Here is a 27,786-nt window from a genome sequence, read left to right on the forward strand (position 1 = left end):
ATTGCTCGAGAATTGTGAGGTCGGGGCTCGAAGCCCAAATCCTGTAAATATTGCAATTGTACTTTTATTGCCTTGCTACTCTGTACCTGTCTTTCGTGTTATTTCTGAATTTTGGAAAGAGAATATAACCTTGTTAAATTTTGCATTAACTTTAATTTCGTAGGTTGAGACCCGTTCACCCCCGCACCTTCTTTCACCTCTACCTACCACAAAAATACGGTAACAATAATAATTACAGAAACACCTGAGGGAATAATACACTGGCAGAAAATGAAAGAAGACCAAGAAGACATTAGGTTATAGGAATAAAACAAAGGCTAAGCAAATGTCTAGGTAACACATTTCTTTTATTTTTCGATGTTACAGATTCAAGTAAGCACAAGAAGACAAGCAACATGTTGGTACATTAATAACCGCTAGTTATCACGATTATGACAATGTGCATTTATTGTGTAGTACAGGTGCTGAACGTCATTTTGTGGAATCTACTTCTGTTGCATCTGGCCAGTCAAATCAGCAAAGGTTAATGCTGATATTTGGATGATGCTAGATTTGTTGTCCCATAATATTATACATGATTGTGCTCAATGGGTTACCTGGTGATCTCACAGGCCAAGGCAACTGGTCGACCAGCTTTAGAGCACATTGGATATAAGCAGCGTTTGGGAAACTCACCCATGAATACTGCAAATGAACGACAGCACAACCTGTTCAATCACCAGTCGATGCCGAAAACAGCTTGGTTTCAAGCGATCACTTGGCCACCTTATTACCAACATATAACCATCAATAGATCCAAGACAGAAATGCCTCGCATATGAGAACACAACAGATCTCCACTCTGCCCTCCAATGACCACTAGCGTGACATCATTGAAGTCGTAGATGGCAATTATTCTGAGACAATGACCTGAACAATACAGGAAGTCTGGCTAAGAGCTGTCCATCTAATTTGTTACAGTTTGCTGTGTCATTCTAATGTCATCTGCAGCCCTAATGGCTGCTGCAGATGACATATGATCTACCACAGGCATGCGGTGAATATGGCATTCTTCCATTACCAAAATGGCCAATGTGTGGCTAGACCCCAGTCTTCTTGAGACAATGCCTTCCCATGACCAGTGCTGCCAACATTCATGACTGTAGATACATGCCTGCCAAGTCTTCATGCAATATCGCAAAAGGAACATCCACCTTCTTGTAGCCCTATCTCATGGCCCCGTTAAACTCAGTAAGTTGCTGATACCATATTCTTCCTCTCTTTCAAGGCATGATTGACTCACACCTACGTCACAATATTAACCCTTTTGCTCTCAGGCAATTTTCACCAGTCAAGCCCAAAACACTGAGACCATTTTTCATGATTATGCACATTAAAACGTAAAAAAATTGCTGTATAAAGAAATCCCCAGATGAAAAATTGAAAAAATAAATAGTACACTATTCAATATAGTTTTAGGAAAAAAGTCCCAAAATTGTTCATGGCATATTTTCCTACAAAAGAATTGGAAATTAGAAAATATATTACAAAAAATAAAAATTGGTTTTCAAATACTAAATAAGTAATCTGTTCTTTAGTGATAGTGTTCTTCAGTCATTCTGAAAATAAGAGCATTTAATTCTGTATTACATGATATAATTTTATTTTTTGCATTCTTATTTAGTCATTAGTTATAGCACCTGACATAAAGAACTGTACATGTACCTTCCAGAGTCAGCATTTGCGTTTTTGAAAACATTCTCACTACCTGTAAATTCCAAATCACTCCTTCATCTTCTTTATCTACAGCTCTTCCCACATCTGTGGGGTCGCAGGTGCGAACTGTGTCACACATGTAGATTTGGCTCTGTTTTATGCCCGGATGCCCTTCCTAATGCCAACCCTATATGGAGAGATGTAATCATTATCGCGTGTTTCTGTGGTGGTTTGTAGTGTACTGTGTTGCCTGAATATGAAGAGGAAAGTGTTGGGACAAACGCAAACACCCAGTCCCTGGGTCAGAAGAATTAATCGAAGGCGACTAAAATCCCCGACCTGGCCGCGAATCAAACCCGGGCCCTCTGAACCAATGGCCTCAATGCTGAACATTCAGCCAATGAGTCGGACTAAAATCCAAATCACTATCAGCTATAAAGTCACTGTCATCATCTAAAGATTCTAAATAATCCAAAACATCGGATTTATTTAGCATATAACTTGGCCAGCCATTTAAAAAAAAAATTGGCCTACTCGTGGCAAGAAAATCTAATAACACGAAATGTTAAACTAAACTTCACTTGAGAACACCGATAAATGTTGAATATAAACAAAATACAATAAACAATAAACTACTATTAAAATGAAAACAATAAAATAAAGAAAAGCATGTGTTTTGAAGCTTAAGTACTCACAAGCAGCGCACTTTAACTCACCATGCAGTAAACATACACGGTTTGATAACTTCATTTGTTCCAAACAGATGAGCTTAGTGTCTCTATCTCTCAAGAAGAGTGTAAACTAAATCCAAAAGCTACTATTGCTGTCTTTTCCTGACCTCTGGGAGTCCATTAAGGTACTAATACAGCCATCCAAACACAGAGCCGATAGATTGGCACGCTGAGTGTTTTAAGCAATACCACTCGAGCTGATGATAAAAACCCCCATGAAGTATTGAATGCGTAATTAAAGCAAACTTGTTATTCAAGGTCATAGTGGCACTACTGATACCACTCTTCATCGACTGTCACATAAATCCGAATAGGTGTAATCTTGAGATATGCTAACACGTCACTCGAATTTCATTTATCTACCAAAATTAACTGAGCATCTATATATCGTCACTGATATTCTGGATACCACTGATGTGTTCCAAACTGAATGGTACATCCTTCATCTGCTGCAACTTTCTTTTCACATAATTCTCAAGAAGTTATCAGCATCTGCAGAAAATAAATATTCTTGCCAATTTTGAAATAATTTTTCAGGTAAGCTAACCAGAGTAAGAACATAAAAAATGAATGAATGATAATGCAGAAGTATAGACAGTGACTTAAAATATAACAAATAAAGAAGCAAAATTTAAGGAGTAAATGGCAAAGGGTGACGAAAAATTATGATATATACATATTTCTGTAGTGAAGGATTTATATGTCAGCAATGAGTATGATGGGAGAAAGAAGACAAGCTGCTCGACTAAGTGGTATGTTTCGAGCTGTCAGTGGAGAGATGGCGTGGAATGACATTACTAGATGAATAAGTTTGAGTGGTGTCTTTAAAAGTAGGAAAGATCACAATACAAAGATAAAGCTGGAATTCAAGAGAACAAATTGGGGCAAATATTCATTTATAGGAAGGAGAGTTAGGTATTGGAATAACTTACCAAGGGAGATGTTCAATAAATTTCTAATTTCCTTGAAATCATTTAAGAAATGGCTAGGAAAAAAACAGATAGGGAATCTGCCACCTGGGCGACTGCCCTAAATGCAGATCAGTATTGATTGATTAAACCAGTGAAATGATCACACGTCATTAAAATCTTGGCCTTGGTAACAACATTCCAACAATTATTTATTGAAATAGTGGAAACAGGTTTTAATTTTCTCAATTCATATATTATAATAATTATTATAAGTGTGTGATTTGATAGAACCTGATGATGTTCTTTCAAAAATAACTGTGTATTTCCCTCAAATATACTCATCATGTCTTACCATTTTCTTTTGTACTATATTTTGTATTTTTTGTAACCATGATTTTGTTAAATCTAACAATTATATACCAGCTCCACTGAAGGTAGAAATAATAAATTAATATATGTCATTTTATTTTAATTAAGTTCTTTCTTTTTCAGGTAAAGTCTGGTCTTACATTTTCTACATTTTCTTTTTCAGACATTCTCTCAACTGTATGTATTCATAAATTAGTTTTAACAGACAGAAGGAATAAAATCATAAATTAATCAAGTCAAAATTGAAAAGAAATGGCAAATTAGATAAGAAAAACTGCCAATCTTATACAAAAATATATTATCCATAAGATCTTCAAATTGTGTGCACTGAAATTAAGGGTTCAGCCATTCCCTCCCTATTTCAGTTATCAGACAGTGGCATATCAAGTTCTGTACATTACCTCAAATGCATTTTCCTGTGTTGGATCCGGCTCTGTCAGCTCTGATTTGGTTTCTTGTTTCAGAGATACCATTTCCGATACAAGTTCAAGATTTTCCTGTGGAAAAAAATATGTATTAGGTAGGATCTTCACATATATCTGCCAATCTAGTCACCAACAAATAAGCTTGATAATTCATTACCTGCCAGTATTTGGAATTCAAGAGGAAAGATTGGGGCAACTATTCATTTATAGAAGAAGGAGCAAGGAATCGGAATAAAATATCAAGGGAAATGTTCAATAAATAATGTTCTTTGAAAATGTTTAAGAAGAAGCTAGGAAAACAACTGATAGGGAATCTGCCACTTAAGCGACACCCCTAAATTCTTTTAACTGATTATATTTTTTAATTTCAATAATTCGCTAATGTTTAGGGCAAAGCTGTACTCATATATTAATAGGATTATCTAAACCAAAAGATGCATGTCACAAGATGATGGAAATTCCATTTGAAAGTTCATGGAAAATGGTTTTATTTTATTACAGATAAAGCACTCTAAAATATCACAGTGACATTTAGAAAAGTGTACAGGAACACTGGTAACAGTCAGTACTAATGAAGCTAAAAATATCCTGTACTCTAATAAATTCAGAGAGAGTGGGGTTGATGATATTCCTATCATTTATAAAAACAATTCTACTGGTACTGTTCTCCCCATTCTTACCACATATTCAATTATTGTCTGAATTTCGTATATACTCACTTCCAAAACTTCTATCAGGTTACCAGCAAATTTCTATTCTTCCTGCCCTCTCCAAAGTGGTAGAATGGTTGGTCCATCCTCAAATAAATGAATACTTGCATTTTCACTCCCTTTTGGATCTACTGCAGTCTGGCTTCAAGAAAGGCCATTGTTCATCAACCGCCTTACTGAAAGTGACGACATCAGACAAGCAACGAACGAAGGACAAGTGACTAAAATCACACTTCTTGACTTCAGCTGTGCTTTGACATGATCAAGATCCAGATATTCTTAAATAAACTGAATCATTTTTTGTTTCTGAAGCTTCAAGCTTTTCCAATCTTACCTTACAGATCGTAAGCAACAGGTTATAGCTGATGATATTTTTCACGGTGGCAGGTCAGGAAGGCTGGAGATGCACATGGTCCAGTCCTTGGTACTCTCCTGTTTGCCCTCTATATTAATGATATCTCCTCTAAAATAAAGTATAATACATATAACCTTTTGTGCCGATGACCTTCAAATTCACTCCTACATAAATGTGACATACATATCGAATGCAAGAAGAGATATTAACTCTGACCTTCAACAACTTAGTGTGTACACCAGTGAAAACTCTCTCCTCCCCAACCCAAACATCTCAAAACAATTATATCAGGTTCTCAGAAATTATTAAACGTCATGTACAAACAATATAGTATTCCTCCGGTGACATTAAATGCAACAGCAATCCCATTCAGTGAGGAAATTCTTGACTGGTCTGCACATGTAAGGAATACATGTAGAATGATGTACATGTTACTACACTCTGTGATATATAGCCTAATGGTATTTAACTGGTCGACCTTTCTCTAGCCTTTGAATGACACCCTGTGAAATAATATAAGGACATTTTGAAACAAAATATAGGGATTAAATTTCTCCAAACTTTGATACTACAGAAATAATACTTGTCTAAATTCCTCATTGATACGACCTGCGGTCAAACTACTGAAGGTCACTGAACTCTGGTCTTCGATTTGCTTTTAACTTCAGATATGACTATCGCATAACCTCTAGATACATAGCTCTTTCCCAAAATCCGTATATACTGACAATGATATATCGAGTGAAAATCTACGTAAATACATTCATTTTCCTTGTAGTAGTAACACTAGATTTGCACTGCCTTTGCTATTCCTGTCAACCATTCTTCAATGTATAATATATCTTACATTGTGGCTGCTGTCACTAACTCTAAGACAAAGCAGAGATTACATGTTGAATACTGCTGGTAGTTTAGTGTGACTGGTGACGTATGATAGGTTGTGATTGTAACATAGCCGTTTTCACTATGCAACTGAAAAGCACTGTTGTTCCTTGCAACTGATGCATGGTTAATATTATTTTTATTGACACATTGTAAACGTACATTACATTTAGCTTTTAGCTCATATTTACTGTAAAACTTGTTACTCCGATACTTTGTTTTGCACTCTTTATGCATTGGCTTATGTTTTTCAGTTTGTATTTTATTTTCATTATGAATTATTCACTTTAGTTTTATGCTCCAGACTTCTTTTCTTTTATTTGTTGAGCTTTGCATTTTTTCTTTATAACATGTTCTACAAATCTGTTATTTAGCTCAGTTATCTTTGAGTTTATAACAGAGTATTTCTCCTATATGTGTACTGCCATGTAATTTACATGGTTAAGTGTAAGAGAGAGCCCTAAATTTGTCTCTAATAAATAAATAAATAAATAAATAAATAAATAAATAAATAAATAAATAAATTAATTAATTAATTAATTAATTAATTAATTCACTATTCAGTGAATTTGACATATGACGTAACTGACATTCTAAATTTTGAGCTGTGTTACCTGTCATACCTGCAGGTGGTTGTCAGTTATTTTTCGGAGGCAATTCAACATATCTACTAACAAACTCGAGATACCAACTATATAAAAACACTCACAATTTAGCTGAAATTGCGTATATTAAAAGCTCAACTTTGTCTTAGGAGGCTAATAATACTAAAATATCAAAACTCTGGTGTGTTTAAAAGTTGCAGAGGCAAGGCAGTATTATATGCAGCGAGAACTCCAAAAAATTTACTGTGATAAGTGGAATAGTATACAACTACATATATAAAACACAAATAGAATTTCAGCCATATATTATCCTTTACCTTCAAAAAATTTCTCACATCCCAACTGGGTGAACTGTATTGCTGGTGTGGATTTGGCCCTGGTTTAAAGCCCCATGTCCTTCCTTTTGAAGGGATATGTTTCTATGCTGGTTTGTAGTGCAATTTTTTGTAGTGTATGAGAAGAAAAGAGTATAGTGACCAACACAAATACTCACTCCTTGAGTCAAAGCAAAGAACAATTCTGTTAAAATCCTGCATCCAATGGGGACTAGTACCCAGGACCCTCTGAACCAAAGGCCTCAATGTGGATCATTTAGCCAATCGACTATTTCCAATCTTTCATATCCAGTACACACTGACAGAGTCAACTAAACTATTCACCATCAAATAACTTATAAGCCTTTGCAGATTTCAAAAACCTGTTTTCAATTTCAATATGACCAATGGGCTTATAATAGGATTACAGTACTAATAATAATAATGTTATTGGCTTTACGTCCCACTAACTACTTTTACGGCTTTTGGATATGCCAAGTTGCCAGAGTTTAGTCCCATGGGAATTCTTTTACATGCCAGTAAATCTACCAACACAAGGCTGATGTACATGAGCACCTTCAAATACAACCGGACTGAGCCAGGATCAAACCTGCCAAGTTGGGGTCAGAAGGCCAGCACCTCAACCCCCTGAGGCACTCAGCCTGGCATTTACAGTACTTTCTTATGGAGTCAGTATCTACCAAGACAAGGGCATTAGTTCATAGAACTATGCTATTAATTATACTATGAATTTCACCTTGCACCCATCAGACATACTTCAGTCCAACACTATCATACTTCAAACTGAGCAACTTTCCAACCCTTACATGTTCAGCTTAAGCATGTCATGAATGTAAACAAAGGAGCTCACAAGAACATTTGAACACTGCGTTCCACTGATATAAATCATACAAATGGATGCTTGAGATAGGTTGGATGATTCTGTTCCTCCAATAACACCTACCAAAACCAAAACCAAACTCCATGACACTACAGCCCTTGAAGGGCCTTGGCCTACCAAGCGACCGCTGTTCAGCCTGAAGGCCTGCAGATTATGAGGTGTTATGTGGACAGCACAACGAATCCTCTCAGCTGTTATTCTTGGCTATCTAGACTGGGGCCGCTATCTCACCGTCAGATAGCTCCTCAATTCTAATCACGTAGGCTGAGTGGACCTCGAACCAGCCCTCAGGTCCATGTAAAAATCCCTGACCTGGCCGGAAATTGAACCCGGGGCCTCCGGGTAAGAGGCAGGCACACTACCCCTACACCATGGGGCCGGCCAATAATACCTACACAGAACTTAAATCAGTTGAAGAATAGAAATCGACATCGCCATCAGACGAAGTGGGGAAGGAACTGAAATGAAGCGAAATGATGGAAAAAGGACAAAAAGGAAAGAAGCATGTTGGAGATGAGGAAATAAGTGAGGAAATAAGTGAGGAAAAATTAGAGGTCACTGGTGAGGCAGAGAAAAGAAGGTTAAGAAAACAAAAGTCAAAAAGAAAAGAACAAAAAATTCATTTAAATGGTTGTACACGTAGAGTGAATGAACTAGCTGGTAATGAAGAGACAGACAGTGAAGGACAGATAAGAGAACTATCTATCTCCATCCAAGAAGTTGTCAGCAATGTTTAAATTTTAAAAGTAACCTATTTTTTATGTTTTCAGTAACTCTTCAGCTAGTAGTGACAAACTAAGTCTGCTGAAGCCACAGCATGACTTTGCCTGTTGCCAAGGGTCAAGAAGGGAGGGATCCAACTGGTAAGTAAGGAAAGGTCCTTGTAGTGTAAAACAAATTGCTGCTCAGTTGTTGTTGCATACTCACATACTATACTGGGTAGCCTACTGTAGAAGTAATTGAGTGAATGATGTTTTAAAGGACCAAATACTTTTGATAATCATCCCCAGTGAATGACCACTTATCTCAGATGTAGACTTTCTTGTCCAGTGTGTCAAATCTCAGAAGAACAGCAAGAAGTGCTGGGTGTCTTCAGTTGGGAAAATGTACTCGATATATTCGCCTGGCCCTTTCTCTATTACATCTTACCTCAACTTCAATTCAAATCCTATCACACACTCTATGATTTGGTAAAGCCTTTTTGTCTGTCCACAAGGATTGTCACAGTGCACAGACCTTGAGGCACATGGACCTAGAATATTGCAGAGTCTTTGAGGGGAGCATAACCTGGAGAAATCACAGCTGATGTTATGCTTAACAGGGGGAAGTATCCTACGCCTACTCACATTTCAAAGTCATTGACAGATATTTTGTGATTTAATTTCTCATATATCAATTAAGACAGGAGTCAAGGTTTTAAAGAATTTTTATTAGAATACCATCTTTCAACACTAGTTCAAATAACATGCCTTATTTAAATTACACCCTCAATACCTTTAATAGCTGCCAAACAGCTATAATTTAACTAACAGCCTGAAGCGCTGCTGAAATAGTGCCTGTCCATAACCAAATATTTCATATTATGCGGTAGCTTGCTTATATTTGAATAATTATTGAACATGACTTGTTTAACAATGATTTCAACATTTGAACATATACTTACAAACTACTAAAGTAATCCTACAGAATGAAAACAAAGTCCAAAGTAGCTGAATAATCCGTAATGCATCAAAAGTCCGTCATATAGTTTTCTGTATTCATCCCCATATAAGCTTATACAAAACTTAAACAACAAATTATATGGAATATAAATAAAAAATACCAAATGGCATCATACAGAAACAGTAGTTATGTAGAAGAGGTGTCATGTGTCAGTGGAGTAGCACTCTCATTATACATCCCTACTACAAAGATTAAGTACTACAACCATTTCACAACCTTCAATGTACAACACCAAACAGAGCATGAAGATATTAAGAGCTAAACCACAGATGTATGATGCTAATTATGTGTTAAAAAGCTAAACATTATAGTTATGTACTCCGATCATAAACAATTCCAAGACACAATTTGCTTAAACAATTTTGAGGTGCTAGCAATGCTTAAGTTTACAAGAATTATCCTACAAAAATAATTACTCTTATTATTGTTGTTACAAGTGTATTACAGTTCACAGTCCATTGACCAGGACAATAAGAGCTTCTGTGCCACTCTTTACAGTCCTATCCTTTTCTGGATAATTCTTGTACATTCCTTTAATTTAATGTGTTTGACATCTGATATCCAAAACTACCCCCACAAATCTTACTTTATAAATTCCTAAACAAACTGCACAAGAAGTGAAGAAATTTTTATTTGCTAACAATGTACAGTTAAAATAATAATAATGATACCAATAAAAATAAAGTTACTGTATTACCATATTGTTTTTGTCTTCGTACTGGTTTTAAGGTATGGTAATACAGTTGTTAAGGTATTTACAGACAAATGACCAAAAGTGTTGGAATATCACAGTGGGAGCAATGGAGGTCAATGATTTTGTTTATGTCTGATTTCCAGCGGTACAGTGATATTTCACTGAATGGGAGAATTAACCTTCAAACTATCCAGATACTGGGCAAGCAATACCGTACTGCTAAAATGGAACAAGAATAAGGCTCTCTTAAGCTTAACATATGCTGTGCAATCTAAATATAAAGTACAAGGATCATTCCATTTATTAGAGATATCTGGGATAAGTCCACCAGATGTTGAAATGTTGCAATTATTGTTGCTTCTACAAATAAATGAGAATTCTGTCAATTTTATATTCCAAGATGGGACTCCTTACTGGTACAGAGATATGTGTTGCTACCAAGATGAGAAACTATCAGACTGCTGGACTGGACAATGTAATGTGGATGACTAAGTCTTGTTCAGATTCCCTTCAACTCACCCAATATTATTACTAGTGATTTACCACCCTAGAGACATACTGAAGACATTCTGTATGACCCATGACTGGGAAATTATCGTTGTAAGAATTCTGACCTCTTGTACTGCTCTAATATGTTCACCAACTGTACCACTAAACCTAATGTCAAAACATTCCACCAAAAGTGTCCACTGACTACCACACAAATCCATAAGGTAACTACTGTTGGATATCAAAATTAAGAATCAAAATCACAAAATTTAGCAAATCAAGGGACAGAAAGAGACAAAATCATCACCCATACATGCATCTATATTTCCCATAACCAGCCCTATCAGCAGACCAAATAGCAGTTATTCTCTTGGTGCCAAAAACGATAAGATGGACTGATGGATACCACCATGGTGAACATGGTGAGTAAATATCATGATTTTTGTAACTTTTTGTAACTAACAGTGCTTTAGCCAATCAGGCCTAACCAGTCACTGTCAACAATTTATTCAAAAGGATTGACCTAAATGCTATTAGCAGTAAGATTCTCACACAGGCTAAGTAGATCTCTAATTAACTCTCACATTCACATAAAAGAATACCTGAACTGGCTGATAATCAAACTAGGAGCATCTAGGTAAGAAGAAGGGTCTTTTCCCCTGGATCAAAGAACTGGCTGAGAAATTTTCATATCAACAGTAAAGTGTAACCAAACAGTACTTTGAACTCTCTCACTAAAGGTAACCATAAGTTTCTGGAGGTGTGATGAGTGCTAGTAATGTTTAGCCCCACCACTGTTAGAGCACTGTACATTTGTTATATTGCAATATATGTGAAACCATCAAACATCTCCTCACGGGGCAGAGAACAGTCAAGTCAGGAGAGAGCAAAAGGCAAAATGGTGTGATGTCAGTGTTTCAAAGTCAGCAATTACCCACAAGTTCCAATAACAATGAATGACCTCCAGGGTTGCATCACTGCTGCTCTCATGGTCAGCAACACAGACATGATTTGTGTATTAGCCTAACTAGACTATGGCCTAGATGTTCCAAGTGATGAAGAAGCATTAAGCACCCACTGTAGTGCCTTTTAACCCATTCGCCTCACATTTAAATACCATAGGAGTTCATTAAGAAATCACATTTAAATACCGCTCTATGGCCCTCGTCATCACACTATTATTCAGAAAATCATACAAAACCAACCAGTAAATATTATTTTCTGAAAATTTGCATGCATGATAAAGAAGTAATAAACTTACCAATGCCACTATTTTAGTACGTCTGCTGGGTGTGGTACACCTCAAAACATTCTTCTAAGTGAAGAGCTACACCACACTTTTTGCACTGCCAGCAACTTTCCCTTCTTTTACCCCGGCTGTAGCACACAACACACCTTCTTGTGACTTTTGATTTCTTCTCTGTAGGGGGAATACGCATGGGAAAGTGGGCCCATGATTTAGCTTGTAATCTGGTTGGGGTGGTGCTCCCTGAAGGTCGACCTCGAACCGAGTACTCCGTCTCTAGTAGCTGCTGCGCAATGCTAGTTCGAAAGTCCGTATAACTCATCTTTCTGTTAGCAGCGATCTTCTGATACACAGTGAAGGAATTTAAAATACACATACCTAGGAGGTAAAAGAATATTTTCCTATATCCTTTCACTGTGCGTCGCATGACGGGGTACAGAGCTGTAACCTGATCCTGAAGGTCAACACCACCCATCCCCTTCTGGTATTCAAGGCCACACTTGGGTTTTATCTCTTCTTCCCTCGGGGTTTGTCCTCTCTTTCGTCTGAGTTTGCCTGTCCCTGTCATGTCAGCTGATTTGTGTTTAGTGGTGAGAAAGCAAACATCCTTGTTATCTTTCCGCTTCACACACAACATACTGTTGGCAGCCCACGTTTCATACTCTCCACGTTTTAGTTTCTTCTTAGTGATATCGCGAGGCATGTCTTTTCGGTTCTGTCTAACAGTTCCAATTACATTCATCTGCTTGTCAACGTTTAGAACGTTTAGACCTATTACACTGGACATCTGAAAGGCAGCCTCTGAATTTCATTAGACTCTCATCTAGAGCAATGTCTTGTGAAGGTAAACATAAATCTGAAAATTTGGAGCAGAAATGTTGTATTATAGGCCTAATCTTAGTTTGTCACTACTATCGACTTGTACATCGTCAACAAAATGTAAAAATTGTGAAATTATAATAAATCTTCCCCTGTTCATGGTTTCACGAAAAATAGGAGTGTTTATACACCTGTTTTTACTCCAGTATAACTGTATTCTTGACTTTCGCACTTGTGACATTAGTATAACTAACGCAAAATATGCCCTAATTTCGTCGGGTGTAGTCTCAAACCATTTGTCATCATCTTTTAACTTTTTTCTGTCAGGATTGCTCAACTGTTTTGCTGCATATGAACTTGTATCAACAGATATTTTGTCAAACAAAGGGTTCATGTATTCACAAAAAACTGAGAGTTCAAATAGTGGCTGCGTATCAAACGTTTTCAATAAATTTTCACTAACCCCACTGTATTCAATAAACTTATGTACAACAGGTTTATTGTCACTTTTTGTCCAGCTCCAGTCAGTCAAGTTAGTCTGTGCCGAGGTACGAGCTCGTTTCGAAAGACTCAGCACACCATTGTTTTTTTGCTTCACTTTCCATGTCATCAGAACTATTATACGCATCGCTAGTACTCGAACTAAGGACTTCAAGGTCTATTTCGTCGTCGCAAACATCACTGCCTTCAATATCACTCTCTAAAACACTATCTATTAGCTTCCGTATTCCTTCTTCATCAACACCAGCATATCTGCTTGACGCCATGACAGCAACTGACAAGAGCGAAATTATGTGAAAAAAGATTCTCTTATCTCTTGTTCAGGAAGTGTACGAGAACCTGGTGAAAGGGAAAAAACCGAAGCCATATGTGTAAACTTCAGCTCAGAATGCATACAAGTGGCGTCTGTGGGTTAGTGACTGAACTATATGGATTGATGTACAGCTGTGCATCGCCGCGAGCAGAGCTCGTCATTTGATTCATATGCCACGAGTAACTATGACAAGCTAGGGTCGTCAAATGATGCGATTGGGTTAAGAGTTGAAGAGTTTACATTTCTTATTATGTACCAAACATTATTTTATGTGAGAGACTTTGTAAATTACAGATTTTCAAATTGCAATCAAACATCTAGATTAACACTGTATGTTTATAAAGAAAAGAAGTTAGCTCTTCACCTCCAATATTGTCTGTTCTTAACACAATTTTGACATTTGTACAAGACTGACATAAGAATATTATAAGAAATATCAAACCTTGAGATGATGAATGAGAGTGTGCTCTTATTTTGGGCCCAAGTTCAACAGAGTATCATTATTTGAAAACACCGAGGTGCCAGAATGTTGTCGTGCAAGAGTTTATATACATGCCAGTATTACTACCGACCGACATGTAATGAAATATTCCAACATCTATAAATACCACTGAACTGAACCAGGAAATCAGCAGGCCATTGCTTTACCAGTTGAATGACTTAAGACTTCCTGCTAAGATGAGAGTCACTGAACTGCAGGCATCACACTCAGAAGATTACAAAAAATTGTGTTGAGTGTACCAACAGACAGAGCAAAAATAAAGGATTTAAAGCTCACTTCTTCTACAAAGCCTTTCACAGATACTTGGTCTTCATTATTGGGGTTTCCTTTAAGAAATGCTATAGTGGCAGTGACCTGACAAACTTACTTCACACCTAAAAGTTAAATTATAATCAAAATGCAATGGAATGATACATACAAGTAAAGTATTTGCTGTTCCTTCACACCAAACTGGCTCCTCTTTGATCTCTATTTCCATGTCCATTTCAAGCTGCTAATGAAGTAGTTGGAAGGTTCTTGGATTGTAAATTATTCTACGGATATTACACTGAAACATGAGCCAGAAAATTTATCTTTATTATTGTCATTATTATTACAATAATTTTTCAGATTGTCATACATACACTAAACAACAAGGTTCTAGTTTAACATGACATTTGATATGGTGATCATAGCGAAAGGACCTCGAGTTTTACTCAGCCATCTATATTAGGGATCATTAACTGCTTTTTCCCTGGTCTCCAAATTGATGGTATATTGCAATAGAGGGAGCGATGGAGTCCAAGTATTTGGTTGGTTAATGTAGGTGCTGATCTTGCTTAGAGCGACTGGTTATTTCATTATACAATTATAGGAAAATTCAATATCATAGAACTGTATTTCCCTGTTTTTTTTTTAATGCCACCAATTGAGTGTTTACATACAGTACATTCACATACAAACAAAATTTTAAGTAAATGGTATTTTAAATTCAATTACCGTACGTATACTTGAAATACTTAATTCACCGATCAAACCTCTTTTTTGAGAGAAGTGGCAGGCCTTTTGAAAGTGTGGAATGCACAAGGTTCCAGCAATGGCCCTCAAGCCTTCAATAGTTATCTTGAATCTGAAATTATTTTTAAAAAATTTCATATTGGAAAACATTAATTCAATTACACATATTAACCCAAAAATTGTCAGGATATATTTTGAAAATTTGTGCTAGTTAAGGTAAGAATGTCTATCAAGAAAGAGCCAAAGCGACACATCAACTGTCCTAGCCATTTCTTCTGTCATCTTTAACTGTATCATTATTATTACCATCAACATCATTTATGTACAATCTAGGAGTGGTAGATGGAGAATGGGCATGCCCCAGATACAAGGAAGTGCCTCCATCCCCAGATGTATGTTTACATAAACTGTACTGAATATATATATATATATATAGCATGTAGCAATTTTAAATTTACATACTTACACTGCAAACATTGCACTCTTGGAGTAAGAAGACCCAGTCATTTATACACGCACACCTCATTTATAACCACTCTCACATCCGCACGCATAAATATTTGCCCACATTCAACTGCACTTAACTCATCGTTCTTAAATTTCTATGTACATCATACATGGGTTTCTATTTACATATCCATTTTCTTTGCTGCATGGAAGAGTGAGGAAGAGGAAACAATTTTACTTCAGATGGTTGAAGATTCCAGAGACAACCATACCACGTGTAAAAGCCATTTAAAAATTAGGTTGTGGAACAAGAGTTAGTCCCCGGCTTCTCTTAACAGAGTAGTAATTAAGCTGAAGGTGGTGGAAACGGGAGAAGTGTTCATTGTCTGTCAGGGATTTCTTAAGGAAGGCTACATCCATTTCTTTATGTAATGGCTCAACTAGTGGCAATAAGCTCTCTGTTTTATTATATGTCCTGCTCATCACAGCACACCTTCTCATATTTTCTGTTGTTGTTGGGTGCCAGGAAGGATAACCATACAGTAGTGTGGACCGTACCAGGGAAATATAAACCATTCGTAGCGCTTTCCTTCCTCCTCCCAAGAGATATATACTCATCAATTCTTCCACATATTTATTCCATTTTAGATCCTCCATAATATGAATACCAAGCAGTTGGAAGGCAGTATTTGGATTCCACATAGAGTAGACTAGTTCGGGATTGGTTGTCTAGCTCTGCTCGGTCTTATATATTTAAACTTCTTAACATTTATACATGTTTTATTTCTATCACACCACAAAGCTATACTATCTAGAGCCGATTGGAATTGTACCAGATCATCATTATTTTGCACACCTCTGTGAATGACTGTGTCATCGGCACACTGTGCAATGGTCAATTTTTATTTAAATCTGGTAAGTCGAGAGAATAACAAACTGTGTTGAAGTTATAAATTCAGTTGCTTTGGTATACCATTTTCCTCAAGAATGGCCAGAAAATGGTTTCTCCATAGTCTGAAAAATACGTTGCAATTTGTTGAAATGCATGAACCTTTCATCAAATTTTCTCCTCTGATGGTACAAAATGCTGAAAATATTTGCAATTGTCTTTCATTACAAGATAGCGAAGAAAGTTCGGGAAAATGAATTCATCTCTCCTTCAAGTTTTCTATAAAGAGGTTTATGTTAGCTACTGAATAATCTACATACTAATTTAAAAATAATGCCAACTACTAACTGAAGTAGGGAAAAGACTGTCAACTAGAGAAAAACCAACTAAACACTGACTGCCATCTTTGGAGTAAACAGAAAACCTGTTCATACTCATATATTCAAGCTCTCTTACTCTAGATATTGTATAAACAATGCATATCCAGGAAAAAGGCACCAGGGTGCAGATTCAAATGAGAGTCCACCATTTGAAGATCATGATATAAATCATGATCATAGCTATAGGACTTCCCATTTGACGTGCCTATCAATATCGCAAACATCAAAAAAGGGCCACAAGTTCTACATGGCTGTCAATATTGTGATCATAGTTATTTGACCTCAGGTTTTCTAGGACTATTCATACCATGATCAGAGCCACAGAAACTTATTTTACATGATTGCCAAAATCATGATCATAGCCCTGGGACATACAGTTTTACATGGAATTAAAATGACGGAGGCATGACTTTGATTTTTAAAAACCCACGGTCTTAATTGCAACAAACCTCATGAAAATATAGTGCCTATACCACTAATTACACTTCACACCTGGGTCCATATCCTCTCCATGACTCCATCCTGTGCAAACATCTTTATTTTTAAGTACCTAGAGCATCTGCATATACTCTAATCGATTATATCTTGTCTGGCATCTTCCTACCATTCTTATCCTCTGCACTTCCCTTCAAAACTGACTGAACAAGTTCCCAGTTTCTCAACATGTGTTCTATCAATCTTTGCTTTCTTAGGATCACTTTTTCCATCAACAACTTTGGATAACACCACATTTCAAAGACTTCCATTCTGTTTTTCCTCAGCACCTATTATAATCCATGTTTCGCTTTCAAGCAGCACCAAAATAATATTCAGGTTCTTCAATCTGTGGAACTCCAGATAAAAATGCTATCAGCTCAATTCTTCTTTGTAAAAACATGCTGATAGCTGGTTTCATACTCCCACATCTGTTCAGGTGTTGAGACAGATAAAAGGAGAACAGACAAATTAGTTGCTTTATGGAGCATTCAGAATTTGTTGCTACAGAATGCTGCAACAGCCAGAAAAATAGCTATGTATTAGTGTTTTATAACTGAGTATTTTGTGTTCAACAGAATGAAAAACTTAAGGTCATTTTAACTACAGTAAATCAAAACTGAAAACCCAGCTTTCCATCTCCCCATGCTAAACTTAAACTCAATGTCTTTAAAATAACAATTCTACTATGAATATCAATGTCTGCAGTGAGAAAATATATTTTCTTAAGAAAGGTTTGTGTACGATTTCGGTATGTTCAATCACCTAGCATTGTGAGAGCAAACTACACTTGGGTGTGAAGGAAAATGCTCTCTTCTCGTTAGACCTTCCTCACTTGCTCCAACAATGTTACCAACCTATACTGAAGCACACTTTCTTTATTTGTCTTCATATCTCTTGGCTAGTGAAGGAACTTAGAAAAGCTTTGTAGAGAGCACCTTGAAGGGAGTATTGTGCCAGACCATTGCTCTAAATGTTAAGGAGTTTTTATTGTTCTTCAGGTGGTAATGAAACATGCATTGAATTTTGGAAGTGACATGTAATACATTAATTTCAGTCATGAGCACATTTTTTTCAGCTATTATTTTGTGAAATGTCTCACTTTTCATGATATATTTATTTGAAGAGCAACTTCAGACTGATATAATATACCAAGGAAGATGAACAATAAATTTCTAACTTCTTTCAAATTGTTAAGGAAAGACCAGGTTAACAACTGATAGGAAATCTGCTACTCAGATGACTGCCATAAATGTATATCAGGAATTGACTGATGACTGACATTTCATGATTAAGGTAAACATATTTATAAGTGTCCTACACGTAATACAAGGAATGATTTATAAGATCTAGCAATCACTGGTTATGCTATTGATATATTATAGGTTTTAATTCTAATAACAATCTAAAGGCTTACAGGGCTAGAATTTAGTCCTGAAGAAGTTATTTTAGGCACCAATATTTCTCTACAATATTTTATGAGAGTGTGTCAGTGATATCATACAAAAATAATATTTCAGGAGTGAATACAGTCTACCAACTGGATATAGCTGTTGTTGGGTAATGATATGATACAGGAGAGTCTTTAATATAAACCTGATACTCCAAAGGGTTCTACAAAAATACAGTACAACTCTCAATATTTCAAACCTAGAATATTTCTACCAATATATCAGTATCCTGTAAAGAAAAAACAAATCAACAAGATGAATGCCCCTTTTAAATCAGACACAGAGATAAGTTACACACCAATGCAATAACTACAATTATTCAATAGATATTGAATCTTGTATTTTCTCTCTAAATGATCATCGTCTATTCTCACTCTCATTGAGTACTTGTGATTAGAGTGATTCAATTTAATACCCAAATAAAGTATGAATTTTTATAGGCACCTATGAAAAAGATAAAACATTCTACCAGTAGAACAGTTTATAGTATAAAACAGAAGACATATGAGCTGAAATTAAACTTTTTATAGTCTTCCACATATTAGATAATAAATCATATCCAACCACTGGAGAGACTTTTCAAAGGCTTGTAAATTAGAATTTTACAAATGAGTTTCAACCTTGACTCTTGGTAAACTGTGTGGGTTTCATTGTATATTATGCCTTTGCCATTGTTTGAAGTTAAAAAAAAAATGGCTAATTTAAGTCTTATGTTTCATGCAAACAGCACAATATAACAATGGAACAGAGTAAAGGGATACATTACTGTACTGTGTACCGTACTTTCTTTCTGCCTACATCCAAGCAAAAGTTTTATATGTCTTTATTTTAGAGAAAAGGGATCAACAGCTATCTAAGCAAACTAAAATATAATTAAACACATGGACAGGTATTCCAACACATACAGACTGTGAACCTGCACATCACTTCAGAACTATTCTCCGTACCATTAAATACAGATATTCAATGCAGGAAATACACCATATATAAACCGGCACTTGTAAAGCAAAACTAAAGATTTTTCTAAAATAAATCTCGTTATAAGGGCTTTAACGCTTTACGAAAAAAATAAAATAAAAAACGGTGGTGCGAAAATATACACAGAATTCTTAAACAGTTTGGTCTAATTTCTGATTTATAAAGATTATTATTCCGTTGAGGAATATAAGAAAAAGCTAAGACTTTTATAACACCCAGTCAGATATGCATGCTCTATTTACGTCTCAAATATAATGTCAAGCATTACCATTAAGAATACCGGTTAACCCTCGCGTTACATTTAATGTGAATAAACTACTGTTAACAGAGACTAAAAAATATGTCGTTTGTGTTTTATAAAAAGTGTACTGGAAAAAGAAGCTCACCGTACTCTATCCTTACGACGTTCTGTATAAAGTTAAATGTAAAATAGTTGCAAACGTACCGTACGTGATTACGACTTGTACTACATCGACAATGAGGTAGAGGTTCTGGACACAGTGTGAAATGATAGGAATCGCAATTCCTTATTGAAGAAAGTCTTAAGAAAAACAACACAGTTAACGGAATATAAATGTACCAAATATCGGTGTATGCCTTAAATGAATCGTACAAAACAATTGCAAAACAACATTAAGTAACGACATATGTGCCACTTCGAAACCAAACCGGGGATCAACTGTACGTTGCGATCGTACAGTGCGTATAAGAAAGAAAATATATACATTGTTTAGTTATTATTAGATATTACACCCATTTAGAAAGGCCGGTAACATGATGGGTTGACTCGGCCTAAGCAAGAAGTCGCCTTCTTGATTATGAAACTATAGGTACATATATCTACAAATAATTACAACATATACATTTATACAATAAATATGCGCAGATGATGTCGCTAAACAACTTATCTTCCCATTTTGGGAATCTGTTCTTCAGTATTACTGGAACTGCGGTCTGGAACTTAATGCTGTTTGGCGAAGTCAGAGGAAAAGTCGTTCCTAGAAACATTCTCACTATGTGGCAGGTGCTCAGGAGGGTGACTTTCTTCAACATATGTGTGATGATTCAGATTTAATGCGGCCCGAGAACTGTGCAAGCATTTTGGAATAACACCGGTACATGCTATTACTGTTGGAACTGTGATTACTGATTTTAGTTTCCACAGGCGTTGTATTTCTATTGCTAGTTCTGTGTATTTCGATATCTTTGTGGCTATTGTTTGCAGATTGGAGATGTTTGGACAAGCAATTTCTATAAGGGATGCGGATCTGTTTGATTGATCGATTAGAATAATATCTGGCCTATTGTTGCTGAGCGTGATATGCGTTATGACTTCTCGGTCCCATAGAAGCTTGTATGAAGAGTTTTCGAGAGCGGGTGGAAGTGTGTATTACCAATATGCAGTTGATGACTGAAGAAATCCACATTTTGCAGAAAGTTTCAGGTAAATCATTTTAGCTACCTGATCATGTCGGTGCTTATAATCAGTGTTTTATTTAATTTAGACTTTTTACTGATATATTTTTCTTACCTATTTTTTCTCACTCTCTCTCTTTGTTTTTCTTGCACTTTCTGCTTAAGGACGACACACACACCCAGTCCTCGGACCAGTGGAAATAACCAGTTAAGGTTAAAGTCCCCGACCCGGCCGAGAATCGAGTCCGGGACCCCTTGAACCAAAGACCAGCACGCTAACCATTTAGCCATGGAGCCAGACGTGTTGGCCAAGTGTGGGTAGCCAGAGATGACGTGCTGTATGCTCTCTGTAGTTCTGGAACAGCGGCGGCAGTGTTCTGTGACAACAGTTGGGTCCTTCATGATGAATCTACGGTAGGTAGTTCCGTGTAGCAGTTACTTGATCTTGGATGGCCGGAACAAATCCTTCTGTTTCTGGGAAAACACCAGAGTACCGTAGGTCAGCCAAGCGTGCAACGCAGGTTTATCGATATGAGGCTGATCCAGTTCGTGGGAGTATTCCCGTGAAGAGGTTTTTGCTTCCACGTGGCCATATTCATCTCCTTTGCAGGTGGGGTAGAAACAGGCATTTCCGACAACGACAGATTGAGATAGGTGAATAGTTTAAATGAGCTCTGCAAACAGCTTGATGAAGACACGATGTTTTAGCTCTCGAGTAGAAATATTCTCTTAGATTTGATATCAGGTTGTAGTGTAAGTTAAACTGACAATGGATAAGAAGCCTCTACCACCTTCTGATCTCAGGAGTGTAAGACGTTCAGTTGCAGATTTAGGATGATGCTTATGGTACCGAGTGAGTGAAACTGCTGTTTTCGTGTGTAACTGCTGCAGTTCTGTTTGGGTCCATTTTACGACGCCAAAGGAATATGTGAACAGTGCTACGGCATACGTATAGGGATGTATAGAACTAGAACCGATAGAGCGCACTGCTGTTGTACTGGGTAAGCGCAATGCGCTCTTTATTTGTCTCCTGTGTACTCATGCCGCCAAATATCTACGAATTAGTTTAAATTGTTATTTTCGTGACTATGCCGAGCTAAATTGCAGTGTTCCTCTTTGCAAAAATCAGGGAAACCCATTTTCGTTTCACCAGTTTCCACGAAACAGAGAAATGGTTATTAGAAGGAAACATTTCGGTAAGAAGAATCTGGCCGAAAATATTAAAGTGTGTTCCCATTATTTTCAACCCGGTGACTTCACGAAAACTTTGTTGGGTAAGTGCGACTTACGAAGGGAAATAATTCCTATATTCTACCTGTAAACTGAGTAGGCATTTCGATAACAACCACCGAATTTATGCGTTTGTATTTAAAGGTGAGAGAGCAAGATTAAAACCGGGCGCTCTTCCATTGCTTTTTCCGTGGACCATGAACACAACAAAAATAAGGAAGAGGCCATACACCAAAAAATTGCCGGATTACCACTATAACCCTACAATATCGGAATCTGCAGAAATCACATTCCTTGAAGTACGGGAAGAAATAATTAATTATACCCGAAGAAGTGAATGTAACATTTGTGACTCCCATTTTCAAAGACATCAGCACTCAAGCAAATACTATACTGTAGGTAATTTGGTTGTAGAGCAAACAATGCGTAATTCTGATGCCATATTGCTTTATACAGGGTTTGTAGACGTCTAAAATTGTAATTTGGCGTTTGCTGTTCTAGGAGAAAACAGTTACAATTTACAGATATTTCCTCTTGAATCCAGACTGTGTTTCTTCTTGACAGTTATGAAGCTAAGGACCGACAAATCTGACAAGGAACTAGGCCTTAACTTCGGAATCCATAAAACTACTGTTGGGAGAATATTTAATGTTTGGATTCATTTCATGTACTGCCAATTTAAAGAGTTGAAAATTTAGCTTGATAGAGAAAATTTCCTTGAAAACGGCCCCCTTGTTTTTAGACAGAAATACCTCTAGACTAGTGTTATAACTGGTGCAACTGAGATTATAATATCAACACTTGTTCCAAGGGCAAACATTCCACCTTCATAGGGCTAACTGGCCTCAACCGTTTGGTAGGGGGATGCTGAAAAGTTTATAAATTTTGGCTGCATGTTTCTGAACAATGAATAATAGTCTTGGGGAAATGCTCTAATGCATAGCTTACAGCTGCAATATGCTTACAACATGCCCTGGGGCCTGCTCCAGCAAAACATTCACATTCCCCTCCTATAATGTCACCAGGTATTCTTAAAATAAGCTTCACATTATAGGTCTTATGTTTTCTGTACTCGGATTTCACAGCACTGCATTTTAGAATTTCACCCGATTGAAATTAACCTTTTATAAACAAAACAAACTTTTCACTGAAAAGTCTGTATCTAGCATAACACAATGATTTGTAGTTGGAAACAGGTGCTCCATCTATTTCCCATTTTCTAAATACTAAATAATCCATCAAATGCAAATTGTGATAATGATCTTCACCTTATGGCTGATGGTCAAATCTTCAAAGGAACCGGCACTGGGAAACTCAAGAAATTAACATGCCTTTGGTGGTGGACAAGGCTGTATTTGCTGTTTTATGAAAGCCTTCAACTTTAAAAAAATACATGAATCGAAGTCTATAAGCAAGGGGGGCAAGTGCGTATTTAAATCTCTATTTATGATTTAAGTCTTGTGGAGGTATATTTATATATTTATCAATGTACAATACTGAAGTAATTGTAATCTTTATGAAAAGACATGCTGACTCCTATTCATTATTTGGATAATAAAACATGTTATAATTTTCTACTTTCCGCTGTACCGTACTAATTCTTCCTTCCTTCCGGTAGTTTTAGCGTCTCTGGTCCGTAGCTCATTTTGGAGCTGTTAAACGCTTAAACGCTGAACCGTAATATACTACGGGATATACCTATACAACTAATTAATATAGTCTTCGAGTAAAAGTAGAGAAGATGCAATCGGCTTTAGCTCAGAAAACTCGGTCACATTCTATACATTACTCGCAGCTGACTGGGAGAAACATAAGACGATCGCCTTGCGCTTACCCAGTAGTACACGAGCGCTATCTGGCGCGAACTTTCTCGGCCTACATCCCTTTTGACTGGTTTGGTAAGATGTTTAGCTGTCAGTTTTGATTATAGTACTTTGTTGAGGCACGTTATGTATTGTTGCATGACATTTCTCTTGATGTCGGCCTGTTTCATACGAGTGCTCTGATGAAAACTGAGATGTTTGTACATTTCTTCTTCCTCCAGCTGTTGTATGAATTCGTCGCTTAAACTAGAAGGCGTCCCTTGTGCTGAGTAGGATTCTCTGATGACAGTTTGGGTTCTACATTTGTCCAATCCAAACCGTATGACTATATCTGAAGAAAACGTCTTGTTAATTGCGAAGAAATGTTGGAGATGGGTTTTGGTAGAGGCATACAGTTTAATGTCATCAATATAGAGTAGGTGGTTTATTTTGAATAGCCCTTCTCGCTTATTTTTAATGCTAAATCCATACCCACTTGTCTTCAATAGGTAGGATAGTGGATTTAATGCAATGCAAAACAACAATGGACTGAATGGGTCCCTTTGAAAGATCCCTCGTCATATTGGTATGGGTCTTGTTCCAACACTGCAGTTTCTCAGAGAAACGTGAAGTGAGGTGTTCCAGTCTGCCATTACCGTCTCTAGCAAGTGAATGATTGAGGGCTGAACTTTATATAGTTCCAGAACATGTATGAGCCAAGTTGTTCTGAATCAAGGGCCTTTTGATAGTCAATGAAGCACGTGTATAGGTTCCTGGATTTATGCTGTGCTTGTTCGAGGACCATAGTATCGGTAATCAGTTGCTCTTTGCAACGCGTGGTATTGTTCTTGCAACACTTTTGCTCCTCGGTAATGATGTGGTTTTCCTCGCAGTGTTTCTGAATTCAGTTGGATTTATTATTATTATTATTATTATTATTATTATATTATTATTATTATTATCAGTATCTCGTACTATATAAAAGCGAAAACACTGACTTATTCACTCATTAATTCCCACGGGGCTAGAGGGCTGAAATTTAGCACAGGTGCTCTGCATATAAATCAATCAGTCAATCAATCAATCGACAAATCAATCAATGAATGATCGGCATTTAGGGCGGTTGCCCAGTTGGCAAATTCCCTATCAATTTTTTCCTCATATTGACATTTATTTATAGATATTTTCATCGAACTTGAAAATTTATCATATTTTCCTCGAAAACTTATTCCAATCCCTTACTCCTCGTCCTATAAATGAATATTTGCCGCAATCTGTCCTCTTGAATTCTAATTTTATCTTAATTTTATGATCTTTACTACTTTTAAAATGTTCCTTCAAGCTTATCCTTTTGCGTATGTCATTCCACGCCAACTCACCATTGACAGCTCAAAACATACCACATAGTCGAGCATTTCGCCTCCTTACTAACCACTTGGCGTGGATTTTGAACTTCGCATGCTAGCATAGCATATCACGTGACCGTGACGCCACGACCACGTGCTCTTGTTTGTAAACAAAGCCACGTGCTTTTTTGACAGCTGTCATCTTGACGAACCCTAACCTCGCTTTTAAGGACAATAGAGCATCGCTAACCTCACTGCTGTCATCTTCACGGCGCTAAACCTCATATGCACATCGTAGTGCGGAATTTAAATTCCAACAACAACAGAACATCGCTAACCTCACTGCCGCCATCTTGAAAAGTTCAGTGTTCCAAACACTAAAACACTATCAAGCAGATACTGATATCTGTTAGAAAAACGCAACTCAGTGCACTACCAATAGGTCGGGGACTTTATTCTTCATTAGGTAATTCTAATAAGACATGACCCGTAAGTTCCATTCCCTGTTATGTGTAGCATTAACTTCCTCGGTTCTGAACACTAAGTTTTAACTCATGAGCATTAGCACGGTAACCTTTTAGTCTTTAAGATGAGACAGTTATCAGTTTTCCGCGTACTTGTAGTAAGAATAATACAAATGTTAAGCAGTTTAAGTTGTAACTACTCATAGTAGAAGGACTAAAACAAAACCATAAGTCTGGTAAATCATTCAATGCAGTTGTTTATTGAAGAATAACCACAGATATACACAACACGAATAGAGTACATTACGGTCATTAATCATAAACAATGGAAGTTACACATCGTCGCGAGTATAAACTTAGAAGAGACAAACAATTTACTAATAGAGGTTAATTTGCTACATATAACAAAGTGGAGCGTTCTTGCAGATAACAAATCGATGAGGGTATTGCTGCTGTCACGAATGTACCAACTTCAGCTAACTCCTTCTAGGAGGAGGAGGTCGCGGTACGGTAGAGGAGAAGGAACCCTTTGGCCTATTAGCCCTTTATCGCTAGGTGGAAGAGTCCCTTCATCCTTTTGCCCTTCTGATAAGACGTGACCCCCGGGTTCCATTCCTTATCATATGCGTAGCACGATTATTTTTCGGTTCACTATTTTACAATCATCTTGCATAGTAGCTCTCTCCTTCACAAGCTACATGCTTGTAACCCATACCAACAGATTGAAATATGATTCCGAACTAAAATTTAAAGTTACATGTTTATCCGATAATTTGTTCGACTGCTAGGGACATAATGTAAGCAGTGTATTTCTTATAGCACTAAGCGTTCTGTTCAATTTCACTTTCCGCATGGGCTTGCACCCCATGCCAACAGATTGAAATAATATGTTTCCGAACCGATATTTCATGTTACATGTTTATGCGATAACCTGTTCGACTGCTAGGGGACTTAAATGTAAGCAGTGTAAAGCAATAGCGTTCTCTTTAATTTCACTTTCCGTGTTTGCTATAAGAGTACATGATTTGAATCTATGTTTTTCTATTGTAACTGTTCCGGGGATACCCGTGGAACGCAGAGGTGAAGGAATGTGCTGGCGTGAATGGGTCTAACTACAATGTCAAGATTTGAATTTCAAAATAAACTGAAGGTTATATTTTTAGAACTTCAAATATAACAATTTTTTCATGACAATATTACAGGTACAACTAGCAATCGTTAAACAAGATGGGGAAAAATCCAAAATTCAGAATCTTAACACTTTAAGCTTTAAGCCCCTAGCTTTACATTTCCTGAGCTACTAGCTCAAATTTACAAAAGAGCACGAAAATGTATACAAGGGCAGAAATCCCCTAATTCAAAGAGCACTTGCTCCCAAAATTACAACGTCTAGCTTCAAGAGGCATTCATAAATCTTACAAAACCTTGAAAAAGAGCGAACAGGCTCTCAGTTTTCCTAGCCTGCTCGAGGCAACCTCAACTTACAATTACAGACCTCTCAAGGCACTATTTACAAATAGAACTTATTTTTACAGGGGTATTAAATATCCAACTTACTTGGCCTTCGTTGGATAAGAATAACAGGTTAATTAACGGCCCTAACACAAAATGAATGGAGGTGAATACTTGCACCCCTAGATATGGACACTTAAAACCTAAAGGGAACTAGGCGGATGAAACAGGGGCTATTATCAAACTATAGAGGTGACTCGTACGAGTACGCAATGAT

At 36.9% G+C, this 27,786-nt stretch overlaps 1 protein-coding gene across 1 annotated transcript in view; it reads right to left on the reverse strand.

Moving 5' to 3' along the window:
* Window positions 1–20,484, reverse strand: part of LOC137500989 (zinc finger protein 583-like) — a 106,874-nt gene extending 86,390 nt beyond the window's left edge. Inside the window, exons 1-3 of the mRNA XM_068227788.1 lie at window positions 20,245–20,484; window positions 14,603–14,731; window positions 4,108–4,203 (exon numbers count right to left, since the gene is read on the reverse strand). Of these exons, the coding sequence (XP_068083889.1) occupies window positions 4,108–4,203; window positions 14,603–14,668 (162 nt within the window). The 5' untranslated portion in view covers window positions 14,669–14,731; window positions 20,245–20,484. The remainder of the gene's footprint in view (window positions 1–4,107; window positions 4,204–14,602; window positions 14,732–20,244) is intronic.
* Between the last annotated feature and the right edge of the window lie 7,302 nt (window positions 20,485–27,786).

This window comes from Anabrus simplex, chromosome 5 (assembly GCF_040414725.1).
Source record: "Anabrus simplex isolate iqAnaSimp1 chromosome 5, ASM4041472v1, whole genome shotgun sequence".
In the NCBI taxonomy this organism is placed as follows: Eukaryota; Metazoa; Arthropoda; class Insecta; order Orthoptera; family Tettigoniidae; genus Anabrus; species Anabrus simplex.